This window comes from Alosa sapidissima, chromosome 10 (genome assembly GCF_018492685.1).
Source record: "Alosa sapidissima isolate fAloSap1 chromosome 10, fAloSap1.pri, whole genome shotgun sequence".
NCBI lineage: Eukaryota > Metazoa > Chordata > Actinopteri > Clupeiformes > Clupeidae > Alosa > Alosa sapidissima.
The window spans coordinates 33,051,059-33,071,022 of NC_055966.1; the positions used below are offsets into that span (position 1 = coordinate 33,051,059).

General features: G+C 39.4%; 2 protein-coding genes across 2 annotated transcripts; one reads left to right on the forward strand and one right to left on the reverse strand.

Moving 5' to 3' along the window:
* Nucleotides 1-752: 752 nt before the first annotated feature.
* On the reverse strand, nt 753-2,564 carry LOC121720257 (trypsin-1). Its single transcript, XM_042106250.1, has 6 exons — nt 2,514-2,564; nt 2,230-2,377; nt 1,753-2,003; nt 1,475-1,611; nt 1,124-1,225; nt 753-1,006 (listed from the first exon to the last, which is right to left on the reverse strand). Exons 1-6 carry the CDS (start codon nt 2,551-2,553, stop codon nt 959-961), a joined length of 726 nt encoding a protein of 241 aa, XP_041962184.1. The 5' UTR covers nt 2,554-2,564; the 3' UTR covers nt 753-958.
* Nucleotides 2,565-9,997: 7,433 nt separating this feature from the next.
* On the forward strand, nt 9,998-11,728 carry LOC121720258 (trypsin-1-like). The gene is made up of 6 exons (XM_042106252.1): nt 9,998-10,048; nt 10,185-10,332; nt 10,559-10,809; nt 10,951-11,087; nt 11,309-11,410; nt 11,542-11,728. Exons 1-6 carry the CDS (start codon nt 10,009-10,011, stop codon nt 11,587-11,589), a joined length of 726 nt encoding a protein of 241 aa, XP_041962186.1. The 5' UTR covers nt 9,998-10,008; the 3' UTR covers nt 11,590-11,728.
* The last annotated feature ends 8,236 nt before the right edge of the window (nt 11,729-19,964 follow it).

Below are 19,964 nucleotides of genomic sequence, written 5' to 3' on the forward strand. Positions count from 1 at the left end.
TAAGTGATCGTGTATGTGTAGGGTGTTTTTCATACACAATCTGGCAACCTGGGAGATGTCAGACTAACAGAAAAAATTAATGGATCAATGATTTTAAAATTAAGTTTGATGGCCATGCAAATTACGGGAGTTTTCCAGGAGAACTAACAAAACGGGAGGGTGCTGGGAGAGGACCTTGAAATACGGGAGAACCCGGGAAAAACGGGAGTGTTGACAGGTATGGGTTGGGTATTGGTGTATCAGCCTTCAGATGATCTCTGTGAGATCAGGCACTGTTGTTTCAGCATGACCCTTCTTTTCTGATATCCTCTCAGCAGCCTTAGTGATATAGATTTCTGAAGTGACTCCAACATTGTCTACATGTGTCTTCTCATGCTCAATATATCCATTTGTTTGCTGAGATGAGACTAACATGAAGTAGTGCAACACAATGAAGCCACACAGGAGCCGGGGTTGCATGCAGCCAGTAAAGTTGTGGGTTTCATTCTGGGCTGCCACCCTTGAGCACAACACTTTACCCTGCATTGCTCCAGGGAGACTGGCCCTTGTAATAATTGACATATGTAAGTCGCTTTGTATAAAAGTGTCAGCCAAATGAATAAATAAATAAATACATGTAAATGAATCTGCATCATATACATGTATACTGTACTAAGGTCATGTATACTGTACTACGGAGCTTTCCTACTCCCTCTCACACCCAGTAAATTTAGTTTACACGTTTCATTATGAAGATGTTTATTGTGGAGACAGTGAACCTTTTGGTTCAACAGTGTACAATAGAAATGAGGTCAACTGCTTTTCACAGATATAGTTTTAACATCAAATTTGACATCATTTTGAGCTAGATGGAAAAAAAACTAAATACAAACACTACTCCAAATTCAAACCTCTTATACTGCAGTGAGTTGTTATAAGACAGCTCAAAATTATGGTACTAAAATGCAAATGAGCATGTTTAATAACTGGCCATGGTCTGCTCCAGCCAGTCGTTGAAGAGGCAAACCTGGAGAAGCAGAAAAAAGCTTATTAGTTTTGTACACATATTTTATACTGTGAATTACTTATCACTTTCTATAGGACAGCAGAGAGTTTTGTGGTGTAAGTTCTGTCTGAATCTCACCTTGGCGTAGACACCAGGGTGGTTGCGCTCAGCACAGCCGTAGCCCCAGGACACAACACCCTGCAGCTCACCGTTGCACACCACGGGGCCACCAGAGTCACCCTGAGACGGACAGAATCATGATGGTCAGACTTCACGGAGTGGGCAACTACAGTAGCCTCCTCAATTCTTTAAATAGTGACCATTTACAGCTAAGGTCATAACCTGGAAATTCTTATGCTTTATACTCAAGACCAAACTTGGCTCCAAATCACTAGCTTCTAGTTACATAATCAATTATTTCCTATTATTTCAATGTGTCAAGAATCAATGCCATTCCTAAGATTTAATCTCTTTGGTGCAGAAGTTTACCTGGCAAGAGTCCTTGCCTCCCTCCAGGTATCCAGCGCAGAACATGGCGTCGGTGATCATGCCGGGGTAGGAGTTGTTGCAGTCGCGGTCAGAGAGGATGGGGATCTCCAGGCACTGGAGCTTGTTACTGTCAGCAGCTAAACGGTTAACATGAAAAAATGAGTGTGTTGAGGAGGATAAAATCTGACTAATAGTTATTCGTCAATAGATAGTCAGATAGAATGAACAGTATTGAAGACTAGGCCTAGATGAGGAAGGCTTCATGGTGGCATACTAACCGGAGCTCATGGTGTTGCCCCAGCCGGACACGGTGCACATGGTGCCAGCGGCAGCACAGCTGGTGGGCAGAGCCACGGGCTGCACATACTGGTTCAGGGTGGCGGGCGTGCTCAGCTTGATCAGCATGATGTCGTTGTCGATGTTGTAAGAGCTGTAGTTGGGGTGGCGGATGACGCGGGAGGAGCTGATGAACTGCTCATTTCCCTCAGTGACCCTGATGTTGTGCTCGCCCATACGCACCTCCACACGGCTGAGAGGAGGCAGAGGGAGAGATAGAGAGAGTGAGTGACCGGCAATAAAATCTAAAAGGTAGTTAAAAGTAGTAAAGATAGTAAATGTAGTAGTGCATTTTAACATGTATTGCATTTTGAATTGTATTTCACAGTATTTGTTGCTCTTTGCCAGACATGCCATTCCACTTTTTATTGTTCTGTACTGTTTCAAGTAAGTATATAAAGTCAAGTGCAGAAACATACGACTTGTAGCAGTGAGCAGCAGACACAACCCAGTTCTTGTTGACCAGGGAACCACCGCAGAAGTGGTAACCGGAGTTCAGAGACACCTGCCAGGGCTTGGAGTTGGCCTTGCACTCATAACCTCCAACAATCTTATCCTCCTCTGCAACTGCACATAAGGCCAAAATGTCATTTTACAGAGGAACATCATGACAAATACTTGAATGAATATCTAACGGTATCTTTTTAGAGTTTAGCTGGAACACAGCAGGCAAGAGCAGCAGTTCAGCAAGAATTGTACTCACAAGCAGCTCCGAGGAGCACAAGGAAGACGAGAGACCTCATGGTTGCTGATTGATCCTGTTGATGAAGGTCTAACCTGGACCCCTGGCCTTTAAACAGACCTGCCACACTCACCACGCCCCATCAGAAAGGAGTCGACCAATCAGAATGTAGCTCTGTCCACCAGAACTGTTATGTGACATACAATGAGAAGTGCATACTGGCATGCGTGCGAGAATGGCGAGGTACAGTATGTAACATATGATGCGTTTCACAGGGCAACCTTCAAACTCAGAGATAAACAAAAAACCCACGATGCATGTGGCAGCAGGTGAAATTGACACGTTCACTTCACAATGTATGCCGTACTCTGTCCATTTGAAGCGTCACCTCATTGAAGTTGTAATTAATGTTCCTCCTGTTCAATCATTTAATCTTTAGCTCCTTACATTCAAGTTTAATTTTCATGAAACTGTGTACAAGAGTCCAAGAGTTACTTGCAACAGTTAGAATCACATAATTAATGCAATTTATGACAATATTTTTACTGGTAGTGTTATTGGTGGTCATCTTTCCAGATACTCGGCAGAATACTAAAACAAAATAACAGTAGCCGAAAAATAATGATTCTACTAACTGCTATGAACACATTTTCATTCACTTCTTCATACAATGGAATCTACTCTTCCATGATTGTTTTCAACATTGTTCTACATTGAAGACTAAAACCGAAGACATTAAAAGTATTAACACAAACATCTTAAACTCTATATCTTAAAATCTTAAATATAGATATTTATGTTTAATACGGTAGTTAAAATGTTTCGCTGTTTCGCCTTTATAAGAACTTGGCATACTTTTGGCAAAACTAACTTTATGCTTTTCAATTAAAACCAATTAAAAGTGTTGGTGAAGACTTAGCAAAAGATGGATACTTTGAGTAGTATGATTTGAAATAAAATATATTTGTAAATCTAAAGTAAAATATTTTTTTAGTATACAATGTGCACTACCATAGAGAAAAAGCAAAATATCTCAGAGCGCTATGGAAATGATTTCTCAGAGGTAATCACTAGCAGGTGTGAGTTAATTAGTTAGTTATTACAGTGCATGAAAATGCACTGTTCTGTTATCCGAAGTCTTCTTCTTCTTATTATTAGAGTGCATGAAAATGCACTCTATTGTTATCCGATTTCTTCTTATTATTAGAGTGCATGAAAATGCACTCTACTGTTATCCGAATTCTTCTTATTACAGTGCATGAAAATGCACTGTACTGTTCTTCCTATGCTTCTTCTTATTAGAGTGCATGAAAATGCACTGTACTGTTATTCCAAGGCATTTTATTATTACAGTGCATGAAAATGCACTGTACTGTTATTCCAAGGCATTTTATTATTACAGTGCATGAAAATGCACTGTACTGTTCTTCCTAGGCTTCTTCTTATTACAGTGCATGAAAATGCACTGTACTGTTCTTCCTAGGCTTCTTCTTATTACAGTGCATGAAAATGCACTGTACTGTTCTTCCTAGGCTTCTTCTTATTAGAGTGCATGAAAATGCACTGTACTGTTATCCGATTTCTTCTTATTATTACAGTGCATGAAAATGCACTGTACTGTTATTCCAAGGCTTTTTACAGTGCATGAAAATGCACTGTACTGTTCTTCCTAGGCTTCTTATTACAGTGCATGAAAATGCACTGTACTGTTCTTCCTAGGCTTCTTATTACAGTGCATGAAAATGCACTGTACTGTTCTTCCTAGGCTTCTTCTTATTCTTATTACAGTGCATGAAAATGCACTGTACTGTTCTTCCTAGGCTTCTTATTCTTCTTCTGCTTATTACAGTGCATGAAAATGCACTGTACTGTTCTTCCTAGGCTTCTTAATCTTCTTCTTCTAACGCATTTAATGCAGCTTCAACCGTTTAACGTAGAAACTTCATTCAAACTATGTTACGTAGGTCTTACTTAGGACAAGAGTGCTATGTATTTTTCAGCTTTGTAACTTTTATACTTTTTAAACTATTAATTAAAAACTGTTCAAAATTTCCCCATAGACTTAACATGGGCTGATGACATCACAATAGAGCCGTTAAGCAATTAGAATCCTATGGCAGGTGTTCGGGCCACCTGGACCAACTGCCAGTCTCAGGCTTTAAGCATACAAACTGGCCCTATTAAGACTACACATCCTGTTCAACTGCTTCCTCTGCCAAAAACTGTTTCAAAATAAAAGTCCTCACTACAATATTTCACTGTTAAACAATTTAACCCTTTAAACTACTGAACTGTTTAACTGTTCAGCCATTGTAACTGTTACTTATCATCAACTATGACTCCTACCCACTGTAGCTAGTTAGCATGGTTAGCATAGTTAGCATGTTAGCATTGCTAACATTGTTAGCATTTTTAGCACAACTGCTAAAAATGATTAGCTAAGTAACATGGTTAACATAGTTAACATGCTAGCATGTTAGCATGTAAGTTAGCATAGTTAGCATAACTGCTAAAATGATTAGCTAAGTTAGCTAAGTCACATGGTTGGCATAGTTAGCATGGTAGCATGTTATCATGCTAGTTAGCATAGTTAGCATAACTGCTAAAAATGATTAGCTAAGTTAGCTAAGTAATATGGTTAGCATAACTGCTAAAAATGATTAGCTAAGTTAGCTAAGTCACATGGTTAGCATAGTTAGCATGCTATCATGCTAGTTAGCATAGTTAGCATAACTGCTAAAAATGATTAGCGAAGTTAGCTAAGTCACATGGTGAGCATAGTTAGCATGCAAGCATGTTAGCATGCTAGTTAGCATAGTTAACATAACTGTTAAAAATGATTAGCGAAGTTAGCTAAGTCACATGGTTAGCATAATTAACATGTTAGCATGTTAGTTAGCATAGTTAGCATAACTAATAAAAATGATTAGCTAGGTTAGCTAAGTCATATGGTTAGCATAGTTAACATTTTAACATTGTTAGCATGCTAGTTAGCATAGTAACTTGGTTATCATTATTATCTTTGTTAATATAGTTAGCATAACTGCTAGCAAACATTGGAGCCATTCCAACTGGTAGGTATTGTCAACTATCTGCCTAAATAATTTAACCATTTAAATTATCAACCTATTTAACTGTTCAGTCATTCCAACTATATTAAACCTTATCTACCAAGCAAATAATTTAACCAAATAAACCCATCATATTTTTGCATTTTCATGCACTGTATTTTCTTCAGGAAATGCTTTTCTAGTTCTTATTCTTCTTCTAACGCATTTAATGCAGCTTCAACCGTTTAACGTAGAAACTTCATTCAAACTATGTTACGTAGGTCTTACTTAGGACATGGGTGCTATGTATTTTTCAGCTTTGTAACTTTTATACTTTTTAAACTATTAATTAAAAACTATCAAAATTTCCCCATTGACTTAACATTATGATTATGACATCACAATACGGCCGTTAAGCAATTAGAATCCTATGGCAGGTGTTCGGGCCACCTGGACCAACTGCCAGTCTCAGGCTTTAAGCATACAAACTGGCCCTATTAAGACTACACATCCTGTTCAACTGCTTCCTCTGCCAAAAACTGTTTCAAAATAAAAGTCCTCACTATAATATTTTACTGTTAAACAATTTAACCCTTTAAACTACTGAACTTTTTAACTGTTCAGCCATTGTAACTGTTACTTGTCATCAACTATGACTCCTACCCACTGTAGCTAGTTAGCTAAGTTAGCTAAGTAACATGGTTAGCATAGTTAACATGCTAGTTAGCATTTTTAGCAAAACTGCTAAAAATGATTAGCTAAGTTAGCTAAGTCACATGGTTAGCATAGTTAGCATGCCAGCATGTTAGCATGCTAGTTAACATTTTTAGCAAAACTGCTTAAAATGATTAGCTAAGTTAGCTAAGTCATATGGTTAGCATAGTTAGCATGCTAGCATGTTAGCATGCTAGTTAGCATTTTTAGCAAAACTTCTTAAAATGATTAGCTAAGTCATATGGTTAGCATACATGTTAGCATGCTAGTTAGCATTTTTAGCAAAACTGCTTAAAATGATTAGCTAAGTCAGCTAAGTAACATGGTTAGCATAGTTAGCATGTTAGCATGTTAGTTAGCATAGTTAGCATACCTGCTAAAATGATTAACTAAGTTAGCTAAGTAACATGATTAGCATAGTTAGCATGTTAGCATGTTAGTTAGCATAACTGCTAAAAATGATTAGCTAAGTTAGCTAAGTCACATGGTTAGCATACTTAACATTTTAACATTGTTAGCATGCTAGTTAGCATAGTAACTTGGTTAACATTATTATCTTTGTTAACATAGTTAGCATAACTGCTAGCAAACATTAGAGCCATTCCAAGTGTCAGTTATCGTCAACTATCTACCTAAATAATTTAACCATTTAAACTATCCACTTATTTAACTGTTCAGTCATTCCAACTATATTAAACCTCATCTACCTAGCAACCAATAGTTTGTTTTTACTCTGTATGATATTTTACATCATATTTTTGCATTTTCATGCACTGTATTTCCTTCAGGAAATGCTTTTCTAGTTACAGTGCATGAAAATGCACTGTACTGTTCTTCCTAGGCTTCTTCTTATTACAGTGCATGAAAATGCACTGTACTGTTCTTCCTAGGCTTCTTCTTATTACAGTGCATGAAAATGCACTGTACTGTTCTTCCTAGGCTTCTTATTCTTATTCTTCTTCTAACGCATTTAATGCAGCTTCAACCGTTTAACGTAGAAACTTCATTCAAACTATGTTACGTAGGTCTTACTTAGGACATGGGTGCTATGTATTTTTCAGCTTTGTAACTTTTATACTTTTTAAACTATTAATTAAAAACTATCAAAATTTCCCCATTCACTTAACATTATGATTATGACATCACAATACGGCCGTTAAGCAATTAGAATCCTATGGCAGGTGTTCGGGCCACCTGGACCAACTGCCAGTCTCAGGCTTTAAGCATACAAACTGGCCCTATTAAGACTACACATCCTGTTCAACTGCTTCCTCTGCCAAAAACTGTTTCAAAATAAAAGTCCTCACTACAATATTTCACTGTTAAACAATTCAACCCTTTAAACTACTGAACTTTTTAACTGTTCAGCCATTGTAACTGTTACTTGTCATCAACTATGACTCCTACCCACTGTAGCTAGTTAGCTAAGTTAGCTAAGTAACATGGTTAGCATAGTTAGCATGCTAGCATGTTAGCATGCTAGTTAGCATTTTTAGCAAAACTGCTTAAAATGATTAGCTAAGTCACATGGTTAGCATAGTTAGCATGCTAGCATGTTAGCATGCTAGTTAGCATTTTTAACAAAACTGCTTAAAATGATTAGCTAAGTTAGCTAAGTCACATGGTTAGCATAGTTAGCATGTTAGCATGTTAGCATGCTAGTTAGCATTTTTAGCAAAACTGCTAAAAACGATTAGCTAAGTCAGCTAAGTAACGTGGTTAGCATAGTTAGCATGCTAGTTAGCATTTTTAGCAAAACCGCTAAAAACGATTAGCTAAGTCAGCTAAGTAACGTGGTTAGCATAGTTAGCATGCTAGCGCTAGCATGTTAGCATGCTAGTTAGCATTTTTAGCAAAACTACTAAAAACGATTAGCTAAGTAACATGGTTAGCATAGTTAGCATGTTAGCATGCTAGTTAGCATAGTAACTTTGTTAACATTATTATCTTTGTTAACATAGTTAGCATAACTGCTAGCAAACATTAGAGCCATTCCAACTGTCAGTTATCGTCAACTATCTACCTAAATAATTTAACCATTTAAACTATCCACCTATTTAACTGTTCAGTCATTCCAACTATATTAAACCTCATCTACTTAGCAACCAATATAGTTTGTTTTTACTCTGTATGATATTTTACATCATATTTTTGCATTTTCATGCACTGTATTTCCTTCAGGAAATGCTTTTCTAGTTCTTCTTCTAATGCTTTTTGTGCGTTTAATACAGCTTCAACCGTTTAACTTAGAAACTTCATTCAAACTGTGTTGCGTAGGTCTTACTTATGTGACTTCAGCTATGTATTTTTCAACTTTGTAACTTTTATACTTTTTAATCTATTAATTAAAAACTACTAAAATTTCCCCATTGACTTAACATTAGATTATGACATCACAATAGAGCAATTAGAATCCTATGCCAGGTGTTCAGGCCACCTGCAGCCACTGTCTCAGGCTGTCTCAGTCTTTAAGCATACAATATGGCTGTATTAAGACTACAGATCCTGTGCCCACAACTGTTTCAAAATAAAAGTCCCTTTTCCCGTTAGAAGAAGAATAATAAGAAGAAATCGGATAACAATAGAGTGCATTTTCATGCACTCTAATAAGAAGAAGAAATCGGATAACAATAGAGTGCATTTTCATGCACTCTAATAATAATAAGAAGAAGACTTCGGATAACAGAACAGTGCATTTTCATGCACTGTAATAACTAACTAATTAACTCACACCTGCTAGTGATTACCTCTGAGAAATCATTTCCATAGCGCTCTGAGATATTTTGCTTTTTCTCTATGGTAGTGCACATTGTATACTAAAAAAATATTTTACTTTAGATTTACAAATATATTTTATTTCAATATATCATACTACTCAAAGTATCCATCTTTTGCTAAGTCTTCACCAACACTTTTAATTGGTTTTAATTGAAAAGCATAAAGTTAGTTTTGCCAAAAGTATGCCAAGTTCTTATAAAGGCGAAACAGCGAAACATTTTAACTACCGTATTAAACATAAATATCTATATTTAAGATTTTAAGATATAGAGTTTAAGATGTTTGTGTTAATACTTTTAATGTCTTCGGTTTTAGTCTTCAATGTAGAACAATGTTGAAAACAATCATGGAAGAGTAGATTCCATTGTATGAAGAAGTGAATGAAAATGTGTTCATAGCAGTTAGTAGAATCATTATTTTTCGGCTACTGTTATTTTGTTTTAGTATTCTGCCGAGTATCTGGAAAGATGACCACCAATAACACTACCAGTAAAAATATTGTCATAAATTGCATTAATTATGTGATTCTAACTGTTGCAAGTAACTCTTGGACTCTTGTACACAGTTTCATGAAAATTAAACTTGAATGTAAGGAGCTAAAGATTAAATGATTGAACAGGAGGAACATTAATTACAACTTCAATGAGGTGACGCTTCAAATGGACAGAGTACGGCATACATTGTGAAGTGAACGTGTCAATTTCACCTGCTGCCACATGCATCGTGGGTTTTTTGTTTATCTCTGAGTTTGAAGGTTGCCCTGTGAAACGCATCATATGTTACATACTGTACCTCGCCATTCTCGCACGCATGCCAGTATGCACTTCTCATTGTATGTCACATAACAGTTCTGGTGGACAGAGCTACATTCTGATTGGTCGACTCCTTTCTGATGGGGCGTGGTGAGTGTGGCAGGTCTGTTTAAAGGCCAGGGGTCCAGGTTAGACCTTCATCAACAGGATCAATCAGCAACCATGAGGTCTCTCGTCTTCCTTGTGCTCCTCGGAGCTGCTTGTGAGTACAATTCTTGCTGAACTGCTGCTCTTGCCTGCTGTGTTCCAGCTAAACTCTAAAAAGATACCGTTAGATATTCATTCAAGTATTTGTCATGATGTTCCTCTGTAAAATGACATTTTGGCCTTATGTGCAGTTGCAGAGGAGGATAAGATTGTTGGAGGTTATGAGTGCAAGGCCAACTCCAAGCCCTGGCAGGTGTCTCTGAACTCCGGTTACCACTTCTGCGGTGGTTCCCTGGTCAACAAGAACTGGGTTGTGTCTGCTGCTCACTGCTACAAGTCGTATGTTTCTGCACTTGACTTTATATACTTACTTGAAACAGTACAGAACAATAAAAAGTGGAATGGCATGTCTGGCAAAGAGCAACAAATACTGTGAAATACAATTCAAAATGCAATACATGTTAAAATGCACTACTACATTTACTATCTTTACTACTTTTAACTACCTTTTAGATTTTATTGCCGGTCACTCACTCTCTCTATCTCTCCCTCTGCCTCCTCTCAGCCGTGTGGAGGTGCGTATGGGCGAGCACAACATCAGGGTCACTGAGGGAAATGAGCAGTTCATCAGCTCCTCCCGCGTCATCCGCCACCCCAACTACAGCTCTTACAACATCGACAACGACATCATGCTGATCAAGCTGAGCACGCCCGCCACCCTGAACCAGTATGTGCAGCCCGTGGCTCTGCCCACCAGCTGTGCTGCCGCTGGCACCATGTGCACCGTGTCCGGCTGGGGCAACACCATGAGCTCCGGTTAGTATGCCACCATGAAGCTTACCTCATCTAGGCCTAGTCTTCAATACTTTTCATTCTATCTGACTATCTATTGACGAATAACTATTAGTCAGATTTTATCCTCCTCAACACACTCATTTTTTCATGTTAACCGTTTAGCTGCTGACAGTAACAAGCTTCAGTGCCTGGAGATCCCCATCATCTCTGATCGCGACTGCAACAACTCCTACCCCGGCATGATCACCGACGCCATGTTCTGCGCTGGATACCTGGAGGGCGGCAAGGACTCTTGCCAGGTACACTTCTGCACCAAAGAGATTAAATCTTACAAGAGCATTAATTCAGCTATTTAACCATCACCTAATAATTGGAGTCACAGGTGGTCTTGACTGTGTAGTATACTGTATAAAGCTTTCCATCATATGACCACAACTTAAAATGGTCACTATTTGAAGATGCAATTGCCCACTCCATGGATTCTGACCAGCATTTCTCTCTCTCTGTGTGTCCGTCTCAGGGTGACTCTGGTGGCCCCGTGGTGTGCAACGGTGAGCTGCAGGGTGTTGTGTCCTGGGGCTACGGTTGCGCTGAGCGCAACCACCCTGGTGTCTACGCCAAGGTGAGATTCAGACAGAACTTACAGGCACCGCAAAGACCCAAATATCTCTATTCAGTCCTAAAGACAATGAAAAGTAACTCACAGTATAAAATATGTGTACAAAACTAATAAGCTTTTGTCTGCTTCTCCAGGTTTGCCTGTTCAACGACTGGCTGGAGCAGACCATGGCCAGTTATTAAGCTTTGCCTTGACCTGGACAACCAGCACACTGACAAATTCATGACTCACTGGAGAGACTCCCAAAAGAACTGCTGTTATTCAGTGTCATTCAGTATGTGTGCAGTCACACCACCACCTTCTGTGACAGAGATGTGTGAAAATAAATGGATGTGAATTAATGCATCTGCAGTTCAGCTGTATTTTTTTTATCATGGATGATATACAGTATATCCACATGACCTCCTCTGGTAGTTTAACTTGATTTTATTAAGGCATTAACTTTTTCATTATAAGTTATAGAAGACAAACAGAACAAAATCACACAAACCTTGACCGTCATCTTAACCATCACTAAGGTCAAATGTCAAAACCAAGAAAAACAGTTGCACACTACTTTGAATAATTGAAATAATTAATATAATATTAAAATATTACAGTGAGAATGCTAACTGAAAGAGATGGTTTTTACATTGCTTTTAAAGTTCATAATAGAGTCACAATTCTTGATGTGATGGGGAAGTGAACTAGATGTACCGCATAGGCTACAAAAGAGGGCGCAGCCATGGCCTACCAGTTAGGGCTTCGGGCTTGTAACCGAAGGGTTGCTGGTTCGTTCTCCGACCAGTAGGAGAAATGTGAGCAGGGGAAGTGGTTGAGCACTGTTCTCCCATGCCCGCATCCACAGCTGAAGTTCCCTTGAGCAAGGCACCTAACCCCTCACTGCTCCCCGAGCGCCGCTGTAGCAGGCAGCTCACTGCGTCGGGAGTAGTGTGTGCTTCACCTCACTGTGTGTTCACTGTGTGCTGTTTGTGTTTCACTAATTCATGGATTGGGATAAATACAGAGACCAAATTTCCCTCACAGGATCAAAAGAGTATACTATACTTATATACTTATCACTAGGTGGCAGTATATCTCCAAAAACAGAACCACTGCCAGGGTACTTGGCATGCAACTCTGACTGTAGACTGTAATAATTGTTCATCTGGACCTGTTGGTGTTCTGGATGAGTAAAGGTGTTTGTGCCTTTTGCTGCCACTACTACCTGAAACTGAGAAATCAAACCAGTGTGACCAGACTAAACTGGAATGTTCAGACATCCCCCCCCCCCCACCAATGATCAATCATAACCACATGTTACAAGTCAAGTCATAATTTATGAATAACATTTCCATACATAGATTTACAAATATACAAATACCAAATGAAATATTTACATAAAATACAATACTTTATCGTGTAAACAGTTCACAGCTTAGACAGACCAACATTTCATTCTGCAATTGTTATTAAAACTTCATTCAAGTTACCTTGATCAACTATTGGACATATCTTCTAGTATTTCTGATATCCTGATTTCACAGATATATTCATAAATATGTACAAGTGCCAAATTAAATGTTTATAGAAAATAAAAACATTATGGTGTAAACAGTTAACACAATAGACAACTAAATATTGTAAACCTCAAATTCACATACCCTGACTGAACCTATAAGAAGCTATTAGCAAATGTGAATTTGCAAGTTTGTCTGGGTTCACCCAGGCTACAATTCACATTGATCAACATTGGAAAAGTCTGCCAGAATAGAATAACTAGATGTACCGCAGAGCGGTACAAAATATGACCGCCGCCCAGTCCAGCACATTTTTTCCACAAAAATAAATCACGCTGAAAGGCCTATATGATTCTAACTGTCTCACTAAATTGCATTATCCACACTCAATTCTCACTGGTATCTGCTAGAAAACAAGTACCAAAACATGATTAGTTCATAAATTTCACATGTAAAATTCATTTTATACAACCCCACCCCCATCTTGCCTGTTCATAATTCTGAGAAATTATTGAATTGTGTGCATGTGTGCGTGTACACGTTTATGTTGTGTGTGTGGGTGGGTGTGTGTGCGTGCATGTGCATGTGCTTGTGTGTTTGCCTGTTTATGTGCCTGTGTGTGTGCATGTGCATGCATGCGTATATATGTCTACTGTGTGAGTATGTGTCATACGTAGGATTACTGTGAATGTATGTGTGTGCGTGTGTATCTGTTTATGCACATGTGTGCATATGGAATGGGTTTACATGACCCCTGGAGGCAAACATACGCAAAAAATTGGTCATCCTAGGCCCTACGGTTCTCAAGATATTCACAGAAAACTGTGTCTGCCCTACCCTCCTTTCGGGGGGTCCAGTCCAGCGGGGGGGCTACAGATCAAAACGAAAAACGATGGTTCCATGCTATCCATGTGGTGTTACATGCCCACCAAGTTTCGTGTACCCCGGTCTTTCAGTGTCCCGGGAATCCTTGTTGGTGTAAGGTCACTAAATGTACACATAAATTATTTTATTGTAAGGCCCCCCATGAACGAAAGTCCACGAAACTTGGCATGCATTCGGAGGATGTCATAATGATCCTACACTTTCAATTTCGTGCAGTTTTGACCATGTCAGCCAGAGATATTGTGGTGAAAACACCTAATGTTTTGCTTTTTCATTTTTAACTAGGTGGCGCTATACATGAAATAAGTGGTAATGGGATAGGTTGACATGCCCCCTTAAGACCAACATACAAAAAAAAGGTGGACCTCCTAGGCCCTACGGTTCTCGAGATATTCACAGAAAACTGTCTCCGGCCACCTACAGGCCGGGTGTATAGTAACATAAATGAATGTATTGTGTGGCCCCCCATGAACGGAATTCCATGAAACTTGGCGTGCATTCAGAGGGTGTCATAATGATCCTACACTTCCAATTTCGTGCAGTTTTGACTATGTTAGGTCACAGATACCTGCGATTACAACACCTCATTTTTACTTTTTTGTGTTTAACTAGGTGGCGCTATACATGAAATGAGTGGTTATGGAATGGGTTGACATGGCCCTTTGAGATCAACATACAAAAAAAAATGGTCCTCCTAAACCCTACGGTCTCGAGATATTCACAGAAAACTGTGTCTGCCCTACCCTCCTTTCGGAGGGTCCAGTCCAGCGGGGGGGCTACAGATCAAAACGAAAACAGGAGGTTCCATGCTATCCATGTGGGGTTATATGCCCACCAAATTTCGTGTACCCCGGTCTTACAGTGTCCCGGGAATCCTTGATGGAAATTTGGACATGCGAGAAAAAAAAAAAAAAAAAAAATCTGACTAAACCTATATGACCGCCGCTTCGCTGCGCGGCGGTCATAATAAAAATGTGCAAATGTGTTTTCTTATCCATCATTGTCAATTTGCAAATGATGGTAAATAACTACATGAACCCCGTATCCAAGCTTGTCTGTGAGATCGGGAATGGCCATGGGTGGAAGTGGTCCAGTGGCAGAGCGTACATTAGTGAAGCCGATCTGCACACCGCCATCCCAGGCTCGAAGGCTGCGGACGAAGGTCCACCCGGAACTGGACCTTCTCCCTGGGCTTCACTGGGCGACTGCTGAACACTAGACCGTCCCTGAAGGTCTCCAAGTCTCTCGAGGCCTTACAGAGTGGAAGGTCAGAGGACCCCGGCCACAGACATGGGGGTCATTGGCCCATGCTGCTTGATGAGAAAAATCAATAATTTGAAAGAAAATAAAAAGAGAGTTAAGAGATGAGTATGAAACTCTGTTGCAACTGATTAAAGGAAACAACAGTATCTTAGCAGCAAATAAAGGGTCTTACAACTGATTAGTTTTGTCTGTATGTTATGTCATCAGGTGTGTATCTCTTCCCCTCCTTATCAAAGCTGTTGTTGAGTAGAACCTGGAGATAGTCTGGTCTTTCCTTATATTCTTCTCTGCTCAGAAACACGGTGTTGAGAGGTGTTTGTGTTGTCTGAACAGTTCCCTGTTGTCATCCCTTGCAACGTTTTGTCAACATGTCCATACATGTCCATGTTATAGGCTATACAATTGAATTTCCCCTCTTAAAGGCAAGCTGGTGTAGCTTATTAGACTAGGCTACTATTAAAATACACCGACGGTAGCCTTGGCTATGTGTAAAGTAAGCTATCGCATGATTTCATGCACGTAAGTGAAAAGGGCCTTGCATCTGTCAAGTTCGCACAGGGCCTCGCATCCCCTTGCGACGGCCCTGCAGCTCCTCCTAAGACAGCGAGGAAAAAGTTAAAATACGCGATAAACCCGGGAAAAGTTGACAGGTTTGTTTCGGTCCCGGTGATTATTTGTGAAATTGTGCAAACGACAGCCTTTTCAAGGCATTTCAAGGAAGGAGTCGTAGCATGCAAGCTCCCAAATTGACCCAGTAGCCTAAGGCATCAATACATTGTTGGGACTGGGGAGGATCATGCGTTTTTTCTCAATCACTTTGGGTCATAGAAAAAATTCTTGCTGGCGAGGGAGGGTCACGTCTTTTTTGACTAACGCTCCCAAAACTCCTCCGGTAGCCCCTTAATTAAATAAATAACGAACAGTCCCTAATTGATTAATAGCCTAGGCCTACACCAGCAATTGTTGAACATTGACCTGTACAGGACATTGACAGTAGCCCAGCCTAACAAGCAAATGTTGCAACATACATCAAAAGACGCAATTAATCAGAAATAAATAATGTAATCTGCATCGCTTTATTTAACAAACTGCAAGCAACAAGAGCATTAAGTTCGCTGCAGGCCAAACCCAAGAGCAAAGCCTATCTGTTAAGGCAGTCGATAGGCTTTATAACGAGCTGTGTGCCTGGAAAGACGATAGATGACGGCTCTGGTCATCCCATACCCTCCCCCCACTTCCTGTAGCCTACCATTATGAAGGCCTGTAGCCTAAAACGACTCGTTTCCGTTTTGTGACATTAAGCTTTTTCACGTTAAGCCCCCCTCCCCCATCCCCTTCTTTCACAAGCAGTGGGGGAGCGCGGGACACAAAGTAACACTTTTTGGAAGACAAAGGAGGGTTCTCCGCGCTTCTGTCGTTTGGCCACAATCCGTTGCAACCAGGCCAGGACAGATATTTTAGAGAGGAGAGACGCCGGTGCAGCTCAGATGTCTTCTTAATTTTCTTTATTCTTCAGTAAAAGCTGCAGAACATTATTAAACTTTGACTAACATTTCGATGTGTCGATGTTTTTGACTAACGAACATCGAAACGTTAGTCAAAGTTTAATAATGTTCTGCACCTTTTACTAAAGAATAAAGAAAATTAAGAAGACATCTGAGCTGCACCGGCGTCTCTCCTTCTCTTTTTGGCTTTGGCTAAATATTTCTAAAATCATTTGAGTTTCACTAGTCACATGTTTTAACAAGCAACACTTGTTATTGAACTAATAACAGACGTGTGTCGAAAATTGACTTTATTTTCCATACGGAGAAATAACATATGCAGAGTCTAACCAAGGTCAATCTTGCCAAAAAAGCCCTCAAACCTGAAAACACATGAGGCAAAAGTGCAAAACATCACAAAACTAACTAAACTAACACGCGCATATTTTTGTATTGCAATCATTGTAGCCTACAGTTGTAACAGCGCGTAACAGTCCTTTTACTCCCCGGATGCGCTCATTATAAAGAACGTTTAACGTGTCCCAAAAACAGCTATCAATTAATCACCAAACGTATTATAAACAAGTATTGCCAGGAGCAACACCTTGCAAAAAATTATAACAATAGGCCTAGGCCTTTATATGGCTCTGCTCCTGCCTAGATTCGAACTCAGAACTACCTGAAAGTTGCAGACCTGTTCTGGAAATACGTGCATTAACCCACTCGACCGTCAGACAACGCTATCTGCTTGGAGTAGGCCTATTGGGTAGGACTGTAGCCTACACTGGTTGCTGTGGCACAGTCTTGAGTGACCGAATTCGTTTTTCTTTGTCATATGAATGCTGTCATTTTGTTAACATTACTGTTAAGGAGATGCTGTAGGCAAAGTCTATATTTCAACCTCGTTAGTGTAGTAAAAAAAATCAGAACTATTCACAAGGTTTCTGGGCAGCATATTTATGTTCTGTTAGCAAGCGAACTTCTCATGACTATCGACAAAGTAGCCTACTGCCAGCTGACGAAGCTCTCATTTTAAAACATTACTGAGAGACAGACACTGTACAATCAAGAAATCTTGCCACTGAATCCAAAACTATGTTTAACATTATGTACAAGGCTTAGGCTACAGTGGACTAGCATGTTGCAGGGGCTGCTAAAAACACAGAGAAACGCACTGAAAACTCGGCCAATCACAGCCCTTGCTGTAGAATGCGCCGTCTGGTTCGACCGTGGAACTCCACAGCGGACTATGCTGCCCCCAAGCGGCTGCAGTTGTACTTACATTTCACCATTCACCATGATCGTGAATGAAGTGTCAATTTTTAACTGGGACCCACTGTATGTCCGATCACATTGGCTAAAAGAAGTTACATGAAATCATCTATGAACTCTGACCCTGTGTACTCTCCTCAGATGTTTACATTTGAAATTAAACTTGAATTGGAATTTCATCATCTAAATACTGTTAATGTACATCAGTTTAAAACACAAAGAATTATTCTGTGTTTCCCATCAAACTGTGTTATTTTACAATACTATTATTTGAGAAATCCACTGATTAGCTGCCATTCCCCATTTCTACTTCCCTGTCACATTGTTACACATTCCTTGCATAGGGCCGGTGCTTCAACATAGCAATGCTGTGTGATTGTCAACTGCACATGAACTTTATTGCAACTCATTGCAACTACTTTGTGAGATTGCAACTCAGATCACAAAACACTCCTACAAACTTAGACATTTAAACTAGTGTGACAGGTAGTGTTAATTTCATCAGACGAGAGGAAATATGTTCGTCAACGACCTTTTTTTTTTCATGACTAAGATGAGACGATGACGAGACGGCAGTAATGTCCTGAAACACTGACTAAGACTATCTTAAGATGCATTATGCATATTGTTGACTAAAAAAGACGAGACTAAAATGTTTTGCATGAAATAAAAACTAAGATAAAATCTCCCTTCATGTTCGTTTACAAAATGAGAAGACAGAATATCTAGCTGTTACGTTTTCAAAATATTCCGAATGAGTTCATACGCAACAGCTTTCCTGTAGGCTAGTCTACGTGCTGCAACCCTGTGGCTGCAACACGAAACTACATGGAACAAGAACACTGGAGATTTCTGCCAGAGTTAGCAAGCTAACTACCTAGCTTTATGCCACAATGCTACATACCCAGAAGTTGAAGCTTCTCTAATACAAATTAACATCCCCCAGAATGTCCATACGAAAATGTTCAGCATGTAATGTCAACTATTCATCTAGTTAGACTGATGATGCAAAGTTTGCTAGCAAGTAAGCTAATATGGAAAGCAAAGATTCTAGAACAGAGCTATCTTGCTCTGCTCTAGAATCTTTGATGGAAAGTTCGCTAGCAAGTTAGCTATGGCTAAGATGGAGAGTCTGTTTGGGGAATGTGTTGTGTTTGGGCGCATATCGCCATCTAGTGAGGCGGAGTAAAACATTAATAATTTGGCCTACGACAGTGTTTCTCAAACTATTTCAGTTTCAGGACCACTTAATTAACCCTAGCTAAAAAAAAAAAGATTAGACCTACTTCAACAGTAGCCTATAATTAGTCTACACAATAGGCCTACTCACTGAACCACCTGGCTTATTGTCTTTGCACTTTGCTTATTGTGTCAGAGGATTCATTCTGTATGATTTAAACTGGCATATCTTACATAGACAGTGTTGCAGAACTGTTTGGATTTACATACAAGTTATATTGCAACTCATCTATATTATATTTTACCACGTCTGCTTGGGGACCACCAGTGATCCCCGGACCACACTTTGAGAAACACTGGTCTACGAATATGACAGTGGTCCAGTCAAATCTTTTACTGTCTATGGTCAAATCCCAGCCGAGCTATAACTGTAGCTCGACTTAAACATACTTACTTACAAAAAATCAGAATGAGTAATTATAACAGACGAGTAGCCCTGTAGACACACAATATTGTTGAAAAAAATTGAAATGTGTGAAACACTATTTGACTCAAATGGTAATCAGAAATAATTTGTTATAAAAAAAAAAGACTAAAATGTGTTGACTAAAACTGACTAAGACTAAGATACCGTTAGTTTTCTTTTGACTAAAACTAGACTAAAATGACGAGACTTTTAGTCAACTAAAACTTGACTAACAAAAATTATATTTGAATGACTAAATATGACAAAGACTAAAAAGGACATTTCGTCACAAGACTAAGACTAAGACTAAATTAAAAATAGGTGACAAAATTAACACTAGTGACAGGCAATGGATATGTGTGGTTGAGTCTATAAGACAATGAATTACCTATAGACAGAGCTATGCTCTATTGGATGATAGCACCAGACTTAGTGAAACGCTACAAAGCATGGGGGCTATGTACTGTAACCATCACATCACCTGTGGAGATCAACTGCAGAGCTGGTTT

Bases quoted from the DNA above. Each gene is read 5' to 3' on its own strand.
- LOC121720258 (XM_042106252.1), top strand. From the start codon at position 10,009: ATGAGGTCTCTCGTCTTCCTTGTGCTCCTCGGAGCTGCTT. The intron at 10,810-10,950 runs GTTAGTATGCCA...TTAACCGTTTAG, and splicing joins GGGCAACACCATGAGCTCCG to CTGCTGACAGTAACAAGCTT. The intron at 11,411-11,541 runs GTGAGATTCAGA...CTGCTTCTCCAG, and splicing joins ACCCTGGTGTCTACGCCAAG to GTTTGCCTGTTCAACGACTG.
- LOC121720257 (XM_042106250.1), bottom strand. From the start codon at position 2,553: ATGAGGTCTCTCGTCTTCCTTGTGCTCCTCGGAGCTGCTT. The intron at 2,378-2,513 runs GTGAGTACAATT...CCTTATGTGCAG, and splicing joins TGTGCTCCTCGGAGCTGCTT to TTGCAGAGGAGGATAAGATT. The intron at 1,226-1,474 runs GTAAACTTCTGC...TGTCCGTCTCAG, and splicing joins GAGGCAAGGACTCTTGCCAG to GGTGACTCTGGTGGCCCCGT.